Below are 14956 nucleotides of genomic sequence, written 5' to 3'. Positions count from 1 at the left end.
AGCTAATGACTAAAAATCTCTCCCAGGGCAAGTATTTAACCAATGTGAGAGAAGTCAAGGTGAGAACATTTGCTGCAACAGCATGGCCAATGAACCAATGTAAACACATACCCCAGGTCAAAAAGATACCATGGACCTACACCAAGTAACCTGTTTAACATAGAAATCAGGAGCAGAAGTAGGCCATTTAGCCCTCTGAGCCTGCTCTGCCAATCGATGTGATAAAGGATCAGCCAAAATCATACTGTCATATTAACACTTTCTCACCATGCCTTCAAAATCTTTCTTGAATATATTCAATAATGTGGCCTCCTCAGCCTTCTGTGGTAGAAAATTCCACAGGTTCACAACCCATTGAGCGAAGAAACTTTTAATCATCTCAGTCCTAAATGGTTTACCCTGTATCCACAGACTGTGACCCTGGTTCTAGACTCCCACACCCAGGGAAAACATCCTTCCTAGATCTAGTGCATCCAGCCTTGTTAGAATTTTAATCTTTTCAATCAGATCCCCTCCTATCCTTCTAAACTTGAGCTAATACAGGACAGTCAAACCAAGCTCTCCTCATACAACAGTCCTGGTATTCCTAGTTTCAGCCTTGTGAAACTGTGCTGCACTCCCTCTATGGTTAAGTATATCCTTTCTTAGGTAGGGAGAAAAAACTGCACACATAGTTCCTGGTGTGGTCTCACCAAGGCCCTCTATAATTACTGCAACTCCCTAGTTATGAAATCAAATCCTCTTGCAAAGATGGCCAAGGTAAAATTTGTCTAATTGCTCGCTGCACTCGTCATTGACCAGTGTACAAGGATACCCAGATCCCTCTGTACATCCACAGTTCCCAATACACCACCATTTTAAATAGCTCTTCCTTTCTGTTTTTCACACTGAAGTGTACAACTTCATATTGAGCCACAATGTACTATACCTGTCATGTGTTTACCTGCATACTCAACTTATCTGAATCATCCTGAACCCTCCTTGCATCCTCCTCACAATCCCACCCAGCTTTGTGTTGTAGTAAACTTGGAAATGTTGCATTTGGTTCCCTTATCCGGGTTATTTACATATATTGTGAATAGCTGGGGTCCAAGCACTGATCACTGGGGTACACCACTAGTCACTGCCTTCCATCTGGGGGAAAAAAAACATTTATTCTCACTGGTTCCTGTCTGTCAACTGATTTTCAATCCATGCCAATATATTGCCCCATCTGATGTGCCTGACCTTCTCAAAAGCTTTCTGAAAATCCAAACACACCACATCAACTGGTTTCCCTAAATCAATCTACTAGTTACATCCTCAAAAACAAAATCCAGTAGATACATTAGGCATGATTTGTTTCTCATAAACCTATGCTGGCTTTGTCCAAGTGTTCTGTTATCATGTCTTTTATAGTAGACTCTATCACTTTACCTCACAACTGACGTTAGGCTAACTGGTCTGTCATTCTCTGCTTTTTACCCTCCCTCTCTTTAAGTAGTGGGGTTACATTTGCCACCCTCCAATCTGTAGGAACTGCTCCACAATATTTCCAGGGCTACTTCCTTCAGTATTTTGGGATGTAGATTATCAAACCCTGACAATAAGTCAGCCTGTAACCCCATTAATTTCCCAAGCACCATTTTCTTACTAATACTGACTCCCTTCAATTTCACCCCTTGACTGGACCCTTGGCTCCTTAACATTTCTGGGAGGTTATGTGTGCCCTCTTTTGTGAAGACAGAACCACGAGTATGTTTTCAGTTCTTCTGCCATTTCTTTGTTCCCCATTATAATTGCCCTGGGTTCTGACTGTAAGGGACCTACATTTGTCCTCATTAATCTTGTTCTCATCACATATTTATAGAGGCTTTCATAATATATTTTAACGGTCCTTGCAATTTCACTTTCATATTCTATTTTATCCCTGTTAATCAAACTTTTTCATCCTATATTCTAAAATGCTTCCAATCTTCAGGCTTGCTGCATTCTCTGGAAATTTTATAAGTCTTTTCCCTGAATCTAACACTACCGTTTATTTGTTTTGTAAACCAGTTGTCCTATTTTATTTTTGTGCGAGACAGGAACGAACATTGTTATAATCATACATACATATTTAAATATTAGTTACTGTCTATCCACTATCAACCCTTTTACTAAGATTCCCTAATCCATTCTTGTCAATTTGCACCTCTTACTCTCGTGTTTCCCTTTATGTAGATTCAGGATCCTAGTTTGGGATTCAACCTTCTCACTCTTCACATGATTGAAGAATTCTAGAAGAATATCCAGTCTAAGATAGCGTGTTCAATCTATATGTAAATTAAAGTCTTCCACGATTACAGCTGTACCTTTATTGCATGCATTTCCTATTTCTTGTTTAATGCCTTCCATCTTCACTAGTGTCTGGGGGCCTAGAGATAACGCCAAACATGTGCGCCTTGCTATTTCTTATTTCCACCCATACAGATTCCACATCATGATTTTTTTTTTGGGTTAATATCTTTTTTCACCATTGCATTGCTTTACTAGCATTGCTACTCCACCATCTTTCCCTTTTTGGTTTGTCCTTCCTAAATAATTAATACCCCTGGATGTTTAATGCTCATCCTCGGCCACCCAGCAGCCATGTCTATTTACATTGCCAATTCATCTATCTGATTGCAAATGCACTGCACATTATGATAGAAAGTCTTTAGATTTATCCTTTTAATCTTATTAGCCATCTTAGTTAATTTTGCACCATGGCCCCATTATTTTTTCTCCCATGTTTTATCTATCTTTCACTTTTTCAGCTTTTGTTTCTATCCCTGCTTCCCCCTCCTTTCGCTCCCTGCTTAGATTCCCATTCCCCTGCCGTTCTAATTTAAACCCACCCCAAAGACACTGGTCCCGGTCCTGCCCAATCATTGAATAGGGATTGCTTCAACTGCAAGTTCTTCCATGTCAAGCCATCTGATGTTCCAATGCACAGTCAAATCTAATCAGAAAGCTACTGGTTTACAAAGGAAGAATGGACAAATTTGCAGAATGTAAACTACAACATAGCTGGAATCTAGCATTAAAACAGAGGTACTTTATTTAATTACCAGATATAAGTAGCCCAAACAGTTAATGGATTGAAATACACCTCTAAAATCAAGGTTAAAAGTCTTCAAAGCACACTAGAAATGAATCCAGCAGATCATCAGGAGTTGATATGTGTCTGACAGAGAGTGAGAGCGAGAGAAACTCACTGATCTTTATTCCATGCATTCTCACAGGATCTGAATCGTTCACAAAAAGGTCAATCGGCATTACTTACTTTTCAGATGTCAACTAGCCTGCTGAGCACTTATAATAGTTTCTGCTTTTAAACTGAGGTCTGAAAATTTTTAAAGAAATATGTCCCATATTTACATTGGTAAAGCTTAATGACAGCTTGTACTTATACAGCAATTTTAACTTAAGAAAAGACAACGTGTTTCAGGAGCCTAACTGATAGATAAACAAAACTTATGTCAAATTCTCAAAACTCAGGCAATTCAAAAAAAGCAAGCGATCTTTGTAGTATCAAATCATGGATACATTCACTTCCCTCCCTTACCTAAACCCAAAGAACAGTTGAGAAATTCCGGATGTTAAAATTGACCAGATATGAACAGCCATCAGAATCTACATACATGCACCAGAATCAAGAGAATTAAAATTCAGACAGCTTGTCCCTTCTCTGCTTCTCACCAATAATAGGTTAAAGGGCACTGTCCAGCATAAAATTATACCAGCAAATCAGAAACTAATTGCCAGTCATGGTTCAGTTAGCCAAGTCTGTTTAAAGGATACTTAATTCATTCATGTAGACCTTACTGGTTGTATGTAACACCAACACTTGCTGATATTGAGACTTTTTTGCTTAGATTATTTCCAAGTTGTAATTGCTTGGAGATGTGACACAGGTACAATGTGTAATTGGTTGTTGCTGAGGATGCTGGTCAATTTGACAATGCTCTTTGATTAGAACTTGTGTCCTGCTGGAAGCTCTGATTGGAATCTATTTAAGGTGCTGTTGTTTATTTTGTTTCACACCAGCCTGACTGCACATCACCATAAAGTACAGAACAATAAATGAGCGAACACCAATCGACAGCACTTCACAAACATAACCCCAAAGAAAGACAAAAAGGCAACTGAAGACATGCAGCAGGCTTATTCGCAGTAAAAATAATATTCAGCTCTCTAACCCTGCCACACAATTAGATCATAATTGATCTGTATTTCAAACCCATTTACCAAGCATTGATTTACATTCTGATAGCCTTAAACAAAAACAAACCTGAGTCTTGAAGATTTCAATGTATCCCCAGCATTCATGACAATTTAGCCCAAGGAGCTCCAGCTTTTCAACACCCTGAACGTGTAAAAAGTGCTTCCTGATTTCACTCTCGATGATCACAGTTGCAATGTAAGTATTGCATCATCCAGTTTGATCAAATATTTGAATGTAGTTTTCACCCGTAAAGGTTTCTATTCCTAAAACCTGGTCAGGTAACTATGTACTTATGCCATGTTAGCATTTTAGTTACAGCACTATATTCTTCCTCGTACAATTACTATCAAACTCATTCGGATACATCGTTTTATTTTGGGAGAATGCACAATGCCTCATTTGGGAAATTCCTTTCGGGTTTGTTGATTCACATACATCATGAGTTCTCCCCAAGGGAAAACTTTCTTAGGAAATCTGAGAATACCCTATTCTTGGACAAAAACAGGAAGAAAAGTAAAAGCAAAATACTGCAGAGTCTGTAAATCTGAAATTAAAAAACCCAAAAGGTGTTGGAAAACACTCAGCAGAATGGATGCCACCTGTAGAGAGAACAATGTCAACGTTTTTCGGGTTAATGACTTTTTGATAAGATGAGGGGAAACTAAAAGATTTCGCAGATTATAAACAAGTACAGCATCAGGGAAAAGGAGAAGGAAATGGAGACGTCTATTGCCATTTATAACATATCTATGGACTTGTTCCAATAGCATCTCCTATAGCCTTCCACCTTCTTTCGTCATTTAACTTTGCCTGCCTTCCACAAATCACAGGCATTCCTTTTATACTTTCACTTTCCCCCTTTCCCTGTTTTCATACACGTTTATAAATAGAAAGTTTCAGAGAACAGGTTATGACGAAAAGTCACAGAACCACCATATGAACTGTTTGTCTCTCCACTAGTGCTGCCTAACTTGGTGAATACTTCCAGCACGTTTTTGTGCGTTTAATAACAAATTTTCAGCATTCATGGTACTTTGCTTTTGCATTTCTGGCACCTGTCTGAAACAGGCGGGGGTTATGATGGAAAATTATAACTGAAGCTCTTGTGTGTGACTCGATGTGAGACTAAGTAAATTGGGTCTATGTCCTCTGGAGTTCAGTAAAACGAGAAGTGATGTTTGTGGAAAATACAAGAATCTGAACAGGCCTGGCACAGCAGCTGTTCACAATGTCTAGAAGGGGCGGATCATTTAACATTTAGTTTACGAGACATTTCTTCACTTAAAGGATAATGAACTTTTGGAATTCCCTACTCCAGGAGATACATGGATGCTCCATTGCTCAATATATTTAATGCTTGAATATTTTTGGATGCTGATGGAGTCAAAACACATAGGGAGGAGGCAGGAAACTGGAGTTGAAGCCAAATATCAGCCTTGACTATATTAAACGGTGAAAGAGGCTCACTAGGCCAAATGGTTAGGTCCTGTTGCTATTTCTAATCAGTACAAAACTTAGCTGGATACAATGATATGAAGTGGAAGCTTACCAAAAACAGCAGCAAGACAAAGAGAACCATCATAAATAAAGGCATCACCATTGGATCAATTACTCACATCGTTGGCCCAGGATCCAGCAATAAGAAAGTTTCCTGGTAACGTAGGAGGGTTAAACTCGAGGCAGCTGATGCTGTCATCAGGAGGGGACATCACTTCAATATCCTGTGGAAACAACATTGATAAACCAGAACAATGAATCGTTGGTTGATCTCTCTGCAGGATTTACATCAGACCTAGTACAAACGGCCTACTCTTGCTCCTATTTTCTATGTAGACAAACCTACATGTTCTTTCATTAATCTCTTCACATGCATTTGAAATCAAGACTTGTTCCATCGCCACCTCTATAGATGCCTCAGCCTTTCTTTCCTGAGTCAATGAGCTTTTAAATGCTAAAGTTTACAACACTAATAACATCATTGTATCCTCGCTGACCTCCTCTTCTCTCCAGGTTTCACCTTTCTCTTAATGATAACATAGTTGAATGTAGAATTTCAATAATGGGCAGTCAAATAAAAACATGAATTATTTACAGACAACCTTTAGAGAATCCTCTTCATTAAATAACACACTGTCAGATAGCTCCATAAAGATGTAACCTCAAAAATTAAAACAGGATATGTGGAACAGTCAGGGAGGGGTGAGACCATGGATAGGAATTTAACACTAAAATGAGCATTTTAAAACAGATCCAAAGCCAATGTTGGTCAACAAGCAGAGGGGTGATGGGTGAACAGGATTTAGTCTGAGTGAGCAGCAGAATTTTGGACGTGCTGCAGTTTATGTAGGGTAGAAGACTATAGACTGACCAGGTCAGCAGCGGAATAGTTAAGTTTAATCTAACATAGACACAGATGAATATACCTGTGTGAAGCAGTACAGATACAACATTTAAAAGACATTTGGATAAGTACATGAATGGGAAAGGTTTGAAGGGATACAGGCCAAACGCAGGTAAGTGGGACTAATTTAGTTTTCGAACATGGTCGGCGTGGACTAGTTGGACTGAAGGATCTGTTTCCAAGTTGTATGACTTTATGACAAGAGTTTGTGTTTTCAAATGATGGTCCCAAGGGGCAGGATGTGGTTGAGAAATAGGAGTAAAACATTTGAGAGCATCAGATGTAGTGTTGCAGGAGAGGGAAGAAGAACCATAACAAGTAATTCTCTTGCTGCGATGGGACCAGCTGAGGTCAGTCCCACTCAGTTGGGCAACTGAGAAACATCTCTGGAGAATGAAGAGTGGTTAACCATGGTAAAGATGCAGAAAGATCAGGAGGGACCCTGGTCACAGCCATGCAGGCCCTTGTTAACGGCAGTTTCAGTACAGTGGCAGGGACAGAAACCTGATTTGGAGCTGGGTAGAAATACAGGAAAAATAGGCATGGTTCAGACAGACAGAGTTTGGAGACAGGTTGGTTGTTCGAAAGGACAGAAAGTCAAGGTTTATTCGAAGAGGCATTGGTGATAGCAGATCAGAATGGAGCGGGAGATAGTACCTGAAGAGAGAGAGTCACTCACAAAATCAACTAACAGCCAGAAAGGGAAGTTGAGCAGAATTTGAATCCAGACCTTAGGTTATTAGATCATTCCTTTGGATGACTATTCCACTACACCATAACAACCCTGTGCCAAAATCCCGAAAGTGAAGATAGAAATTTCCATCCAGGTTTAATTCTATAACTGAAGATTTCCCAAAGTTACTTAATTCATTCACAGGATCATAGATCATAGAATGCCTAGTGTGGAAACAGGACCTTTGGCCCAACAAGTCAACACCAGCCATCAGAGCATCCACCCAGACCCATCCCCCTATAAGCCACCTTATCTACACATCCCTGAACACTATGGGCAATTTAGCATGGCCAATCCACCGAGCCTGCAGATCTTTAGACTGTGGGAGGAAACTGGAGCACCCAAAGGAAACCCACACAGACACGGGGAGAATGTGCAAACTTACTAAGATTAGGATTGCTGAGGGAGAAAGGGAATGGGTGACCAAAAGGCAGAAAAAAAGCAGGAAGGCAGTGCAGGTGTCCCCTGTGGTCATCTCCCTCCAAAACAGTATACCATTTTGGATACTGTTGGGGGAGATGGCTCACCGGGGAAGGCAGCAGTAGCCAGGTTCATGGCACCGTGGCTGGCTCTGCTGTACAGAAGGGTGGGAAAAAGAGTGGAAGGGCTATAGTCATAGGGGATTCGATTGTAAGGGGAGTAGATAGGCGGTTCTGTGGTTGAAAACGAGACTCCCAAATGGTATGTTGCCTCCCAGGTGCACGGGTCAGGGATGTCTCAGATTGACTGCAGGACATTCTGAAGGGGGAGGGTGAACAGCCAGCTGTCGCGGTGCATATAGGCACCAATGATATAGGTAAAAAAATGGGATGAGGTCCTACAAGCAGAATTTAGGGAATTAGGAGCCAAGTTAAGAGTAGGACCTCAGAGGTAGTAATCTCAGGATTGCTACCAGTGTCACCTGCTAGTCAGAGTAGAAATGAAAGAATAGGCAGGATAAATGAGTGGCTTGAGAGATGGTGCAGGAGGGAGGGGTTCAGATTTTTGGGACATTGGGACCGGTTCTGGGGGAGGTGGGACTATTACAAATCAGACGGTCTACACCTGGGCAGGACTGGAACCAATGTCCTAGGGGCTGCTTTTGCTAATGCTGTTGGGGAGGGTTTAAAACTGATGTGGCCTGGGGGTGGGAACCAAATGAGGAGGATAGTGGACAGTAAGGAGGTAGTAACTAAAGCCTGTAAGGAACTAGATAATGAAGTCAGTGTGACTAAGGGGAAGAGGAGGCAGACAGCAGATGATGAACGCAAAGGAACAGGTGGTCTGAGGTGCATTTGTTTTAATGTGAGAAGTGTAGTAGGTAAGGCAGATGAACTTAGGGCTTGGATTAGTACCTGGGAGCATCATATTATTGCTATTACTGAGATTTAGTTGAGGGAGGGGCAAGATTGGCAACTAAGTATCCCAGGTTATAGATGCTTCAGGCGGGATAGAGAGGGAGGTAAAAGGGGTGGAGGAGTTGCATTACTGGTCAAAGAGGATATCACAGCTGTGCTGAGGGAAGGCACTATGAAGGACTCGAGCAGTGAGGCAATATGGGCAGAGCTCAGAAATAGGAAGGGTGCGGTAACAATGTTGGGGCTATACTACAGGCCTCCCAACAGCGAGCATGAGATAGAGGCACAAATATGTAGACAGATTATGGAAAGATGTAAGAGCAACAGGGTGGTGGTGATGGGAGATTTTAATTTTCCCAATGGAGCAACAGGGTGGTGGTGATGGGAGATTTTAATTTTCCCAACATTGACTGGGATTCACTTAGTGTTAGGGGTTTAGATGGAGCAGAATTCGTAAGGAGCATCCAGGAGGGTTTTATAGACCAGTATGTAAATAGTCCAACTCGGGAAGGGGCCATACTTGACCTGGTGTTGGGGAATGAGCCCGGCCAGGTGGTTGAAGTTTCAGTAGGGGATTACTTTGGGAATAGTGATCACAATTCCGTAAGTTTTAGAATACTGATGGACAAAGACCAGAGTGGTACTAAAGGAAGAGTGCTGAATTGGGGGAAGGCCAACTATAGCAAAATTCGGTAGGAGCTGGGGAATGTGGATTGGGAGCAGCTGTTTGAGGGTAAATCCACATTTGATATGTCGGAGGCTTTTAAAGAGAGGTTGATTAGAATGCAGGACAGACATGTCCCTGTGAAAATGAGGGATAGAAAGGGTAAGATTAGGGAACCATGGATGACAGGTGAAATTGTGAGACTAGCAAAGAGGAAAAAGGAAGCATACATAAGATCTAGGCGACTGAAAACAGACAAAGCTTTGGAAGAATATCGGGAAAGTGGGACCAATCTGAAACGGGGAATTAAGAGGGCTAAAAGGGGTCGTGAAATATCTTTAGCAAACAGGGTTAAGGAAAATCCCAAAGCCTTTTATTCGTACATAAGGAGTAAGAGGGTAACTAGAGAAAGGGTTGGCCCACTCAAGGACAAAGGAGAGAAGTTATGTAAGGAGTCAGAGAAAATGAGTGAGATTCTTTAATGAGTACTTTGCATCGGTATTCACTGAGGAGAGGGGCATGACGGACGTTGAGGTTAGGGATAGATGTCGGATTACTCTCGGTCAAGTCGCCATAAGGAGGACAGAAGTGTTCGGTATTCTAAAAGGCATTAGGGTGGACAAGTCCCCAGGTCCGGATTGGATCTATTCCAGGTTACTGAGGGAAGTGAGAGAGGAAATAGCTGGGGCCTTAACAAATATCTTTGCAGTATCCTTGAGCATGGGTGAGGTCCTGGAGGACTGGAGAATTGCTAATATTGTCCCCTTGTTTAAGAAGGGTAGCAAGGATAATCCAGGTAATTATAGACCGGTGAGCCTGACGTCAGTGGTGGGGAAGCTGCTGGAGAAGATACTAAGGGATAGGATCTATTTACATTTGGAAGAAAATGGGCTTATTAGTAATAGGCAGCATGGTTTTGTGCAGGGAAGGTCATGTCTTACCAACTTGATAGAATTCTTTGAGGAATTGACAAAGTTGATAGATGAGGGAAGGGCTGTAGATGTCATATACATGAACTTCAGTGAGGCGTTTGATAAGGTTCCCCATGGTAGGCTGATGGAGAAAGTGAAGTCGCATGGGGTCCAGGATGTAGGAGCTAGATGGATAGAGAACTGGCTGGGCAACAGGAGACAGAGTTGTAGTGGAAGGGAGTTCCTCAAAATGGAGAACTGTGACCAGTGGTGTCCCACAGGGATCCGTGTTGGGACCACTCTTGTTTGTGATATACATAAATGATCTAGAGGAAGGTACAGATGGTCTGATTAGCAAGTTTGCAGATGACACTAACATTGGTGGAGTAGCAGATAGTGAAGGGGACTGTCGGAGAATGTAGCAGAATATAGATAGATTGGAGAGTTGGGCAGAGAAATGGCAGATGGAGTTCAATCCAGGCAAATGCGAGGTGATGCACTTTGGAAGATCCAATTCAAGAGCAAACTATGTGGTAAATGGAAAAGCCCTGGGGAAAATTGATGCACAGAGAAATCTGGGTGTTCAGGTCCACTGCACCCTGAAGATGGCAACGCAGGTCGATAGAGTGGTCAAGAAGGCATACGACATGCTTTCATTCATTGGACGGGCTATTGCGTACAAGAGTTGGCAGGTCATGTTGCAGTTGTACAGGACTTTGTTTTGACCACATTTGGAATACTGCGTACAGTTCTGGTCGCCACATTACCAAAAGGATGTGGATGCTTTGGAGAGGGTGCAGAGGAGGTTCACCAGGATGTTGCCAGGTATGGAGGGCGCTAGCTATGAAGAGAGGTTGAGTAGATTAGGATTATTTACATTAGAAAGACGGAGGTTGAGGGGGGACCTGATTGAGGTCTACAAGATCATGAGAGGTATAGACAGGGTGGATAGCAAGAAGCTTTTTCCCAGAGTGGGGGACTCAATTACTAGGGGTCACCATTTCAAGGTGAGAGGGGAAAAGTTTAAGGGAGATATGCGTGGAAAGTTCTTTACGCAGAGGGTGGTGGGTGCCTGGAACGCGTTGCCAGCGGAGGTGGTAGAGACGGGCACGATAGCGTCATTTAAGATGTATCTAGACAGATATATGAATGGGCAGGGAGCAGAGGGATACAGATCGTTGGAAAATAGGCGACAGGTTTAGATAGAGGATCTGGATCGGCGCAGGCTTGGAGGGCCAAAGGGCCTGTTCCTGTGCTGTAATTTTCTTTGCTCTTTGTTCCACACAGTCAGTGGCCCGAGGGTGGAATCAAACCCAGCAGTGAGGCAGCCATGCTAACCACTGAGCCACCGTCGTCTCTGGCTAGGCCAGTATTTATTACCCATCCTTAACTGCCCAGAGGGCAGTTAAGAGTCAACCACATTGCTGTGGGTCTGCAGTCACATGTTGGCCAGACCAGCTAAAGGATGACATTTTCTTCCCTAAAGGACATTATTGAACCAGATGGATTTTTCCAATAATCGACAATGGATTCATGGTCATCGTTAGACCCTTAATTCCAGGTTCTTTACTGAATTCAAAATTCCACCATCTGCCATGGCAGGATTTGAACCTGGATCCTCAGAACTTTAGCAATAATACCATTAGGCACTGGTTCCCCAAAATGAGGTCACAAGCAGAAATGTTGTGGTTGGGAGCTCTGAGACAACAATGACAATAATGAGCTCTGACCTAGTTATAACAACTGTGCTCCCTCTCCAACAGGCCTCTGCTCTCACAAAGGGACAACGAAAATTTTAAAGCCTCATAATGGAGTCACAAAGAGAAATAAAAGTTACTCAGTTGGAGAAACGTCTTCTTTCCCTATTGGGAAAGCCTTGACTTGAAAAGATGACATTCATTAGGATTAACAAAATCGACTTTACTTAACAAGACACATTGCTGAATATCTAAATATTGGCAAATATCATGTTGATTCCCTCTAACTTGAGGACAGACACAGACAGACACTTCACATTGCAGTTGCATTCCACGAAAGATCACAATTTTGAAGACAAGCACAAAAGGTTAGCAATATTAATTTTTATCTAGAACCCTGAGTTGAAATCTTAATATGTAACTGCATATACTGAAAAATCCCGAAAATCAGGTGTAACCAGTGCTTCTTCTAAGGTATTATCACTTACACTCTTTAAATTATTCTGTCTATGTGGGTGGCTGTGGAGACATTTAAAGGAGACGCACACAAAAAAAAACTGCATTCTTCAATGAAACAATTACAGGGAAGGTGATCATGACTCTCACAATTCTCAACCTCTAATCCTAACGCAACCTAATGAGTACTTCTGAAGTATCATAAATGTTGAAATGCAGGAAATTTGGCATCAAACTTCCACCAACAACAACGTGATGACATCCACATATCTGTTACCAAGAATGCGCCTGCTCATTTTTAAATACTGCCATGCTATCTGTGATAACCAGCATAGTGTGTAGACAGGGCAGCATTCCCTCTGTACCGCATTAGATGGTCAGTATAGATTTTGCATGCAAATCCCTGGAGTTGGGCTTTAACCCACAGATGGAAGTATCACCAACTGAGCCTAAGCTGACAAAAAAAAACGGAACTTACTATTCATAACATTTTCTCCATTTAATACACAGTTGCAGTGTCTACTTACCTGCTTTGTATTGAAACAGATTCAATACCAGTGCTGTATATCCCCTAATGTACTGTACCTTCATAGGATTGTGGTTGTCTGTTGTTGTCCCTCCAAACATGCTCGCAGTTCCGAACCCTCCACTTGTTCCAAATATGCTCATTTTAGACTCTGCAAACAATGAATTTTAAAGTTAATAATGTTACAGAAGCTTACTGTAAACAGAACAGGACTTACTAACCACTGCCCTGTGTAAGAAAGCCAGATGCTGATAGGGTTAAATGATTTCAAGTGGGACAAGGTCCATATGCAGTAAATAAACCATCACAGACCATTTGGCTGAAAGGCCTTTCTTGGTGTTGCAAAGTTTGTTTTTAAAAAAACATCCACGGTATATCATAAATCACAAAAATAAGTTACAAAAACACCAAGACTGTCAAAGTTAAGTGCGGAAGAGACTCATAGGTAATGAATTGATTTTGTGACAAAGTTAAGAAGAACTTCCTGCCAGACATTATATTTAAGCTAACACTGAAAAGAAGTTGCGTACATATGTACATCCAAACTGCTTCCCAGTTTTGACAAATTATGAGATGACGGACAGGGTGAGGACCAATCACAATGTTAAGCACAGATAGAGTGGGGCTGCTATTTATTCCTGGGGATTTATCCTCATTCCTACAGCAGCAAGAAGGATCTGGGCCTGTATTCCCATCCTGGGTTGTGCTCCAGTCAACTCCTTATCTACAACCAGAAATGACAGCAACACTGCTGGAAAGGGAATTTTGAAGTTAGCAACTTTTTCATACCCATTCTCAAAATATGTGGAAACCACCATGGATAGGATTCTCACCCCATCACCAATCAAAAAGTAAAAGCCAAGGTGTGGAAACTGTGTATGAAAATGCACTGGAATGTCATAGGAATACAGCAAAAAACAACTTTGCACTGCAACAGTCTGCAGAATACAGCTCTGTACACAGCCACCACACAAAGGTATTAAGGTACACAGCTAAATGCAGCCATGAGGATTGTTTCAGAAACATTGAACTCCACTCTAATTGAATGGCTCCCAGTGCTGTCCCATATCCTGACTGAAAACAAAAAATGCTGGGGATCACAGCGAAACAGGCAGCGTCCACGGGATGCCGCCTGACCAGCTGTGATTTCCTGCATTTTTTGTTTTCAGAATAGATTCCAGTATCTGCATGAATTTGCTCCTATATTCTGTCCCACATCCACCTGCACATGGAGGGTCAGTCCTGTCTTTTGCGAGACAGAGAAAAACAAAAATCAGCACTAAGCTTCCCATTCACAAAGTATGCAAAATTCTAGACAGCAGCAGCTAACACAGGCATTTCTTTCAAAAACAACCCACTACCCAGGTGGAATTCTGGGTGACATGTTGCATGTAAAAATCACAGGTGACCCAACAGCAGAGAGGTCCTGCCTGTGTCTTCCAACGAAGACTGCGGACAGTTCACAACCTGCACGGGGGTGGGCAGCTGCCCCACAAAGCGGGAGAGGAGAGACAAAACCCCCGAGTGTCCCCGGGAGCAGCAGCAGGAGCGGCGGCGGCGGGCGGGGGTGTGCTGAAAGGAGGGCACCACGCTTGTGCACTCCGGCCTCGTAAGGATGAGGCATCCGAACCAGGTAAGTGTGAGGTTTATCCTCGTGGTACAGTACCTGCGGCCTGTCACTGCACTCACACAACAGGCGGGCTCTGGCCCTCCCCCGGCCCTGGGTGACTGGGCTGCGGTACCCTATGGTCCCCAGCTCCCCTCCCCCTCCCCCGGGCCTCGCTGTCTCTCTCCTCTCTCCCCCCTGGGCCCTGTCTCTCTCTATCCCTCTCTCTCTCCCTCTCTCACTATATATCCCTCCCTCCCGCTCTTTTTGTCTCCCCGGGCCCTCCCTCACTATCTATCTATCTATCTGTCCCTCTCTCACTCACTATCTATCCATCTATCTATCTATCCCTCTCTCTCTCTCTCACCCGCTATCTATCCCTCTCCGGGCCCTGACT

General features: G+C 42.6%; 1 protein-coding gene across 2 annotated transcripts in view; it reads right to left on the bottom strand.

Moving 5' to 3' along the window:
- Positions 1-14956, bottom strand: part of rae1 (ribonucleic acid export 1) — a 32706-nt gene that overhangs the window by 17720 nt on the left and 30 nt on the right. Inside the window, exons 1-3 of one of the 2 annotated variants that reach the window (XM_020512295.2) lie at positions 14620-14956; positions 13013-13104; positions 5845-5949 (exon numbers count right to left, since the gene is read on the bottom strand). The exon at positions 14620-14956 is cut by the window's right edge and continues 30 nt beyond it. In XM_020512295.2, the coding sequence (XP_020367884.1) occupies positions 5845-5949; positions 13013-13096 (189 nt within the window). In that variant the 5' untranslated portion in view covers positions 13097-13104; positions 14620-14956. The remainder of the gene's footprint in view (positions 1-5844; positions 5950-13012; positions 13105-14619) is intronic. The other variant, XM_048608215.1, reaches the window with a different exon arrangement.

The sequence above is a fragment of the Rhincodon typus genome, chromosome 19, assembly GCF_021869965.1.
Source record: "Rhincodon typus isolate 14 chromosome 19, sRhiTyp1.1, whole genome shotgun sequence".
NCBI classification, from domain to species: Eukaryota; Metazoa; Chordata; class Chondrichthyes; order Orectolobiformes; family Rhincodontidae; genus Rhincodon; species Rhincodon typus.
The sequence above is the reverse complement of the archived record's forward strand: the minus strand, read 5'-3'. Positions and strand labels throughout refer to the sequence as shown.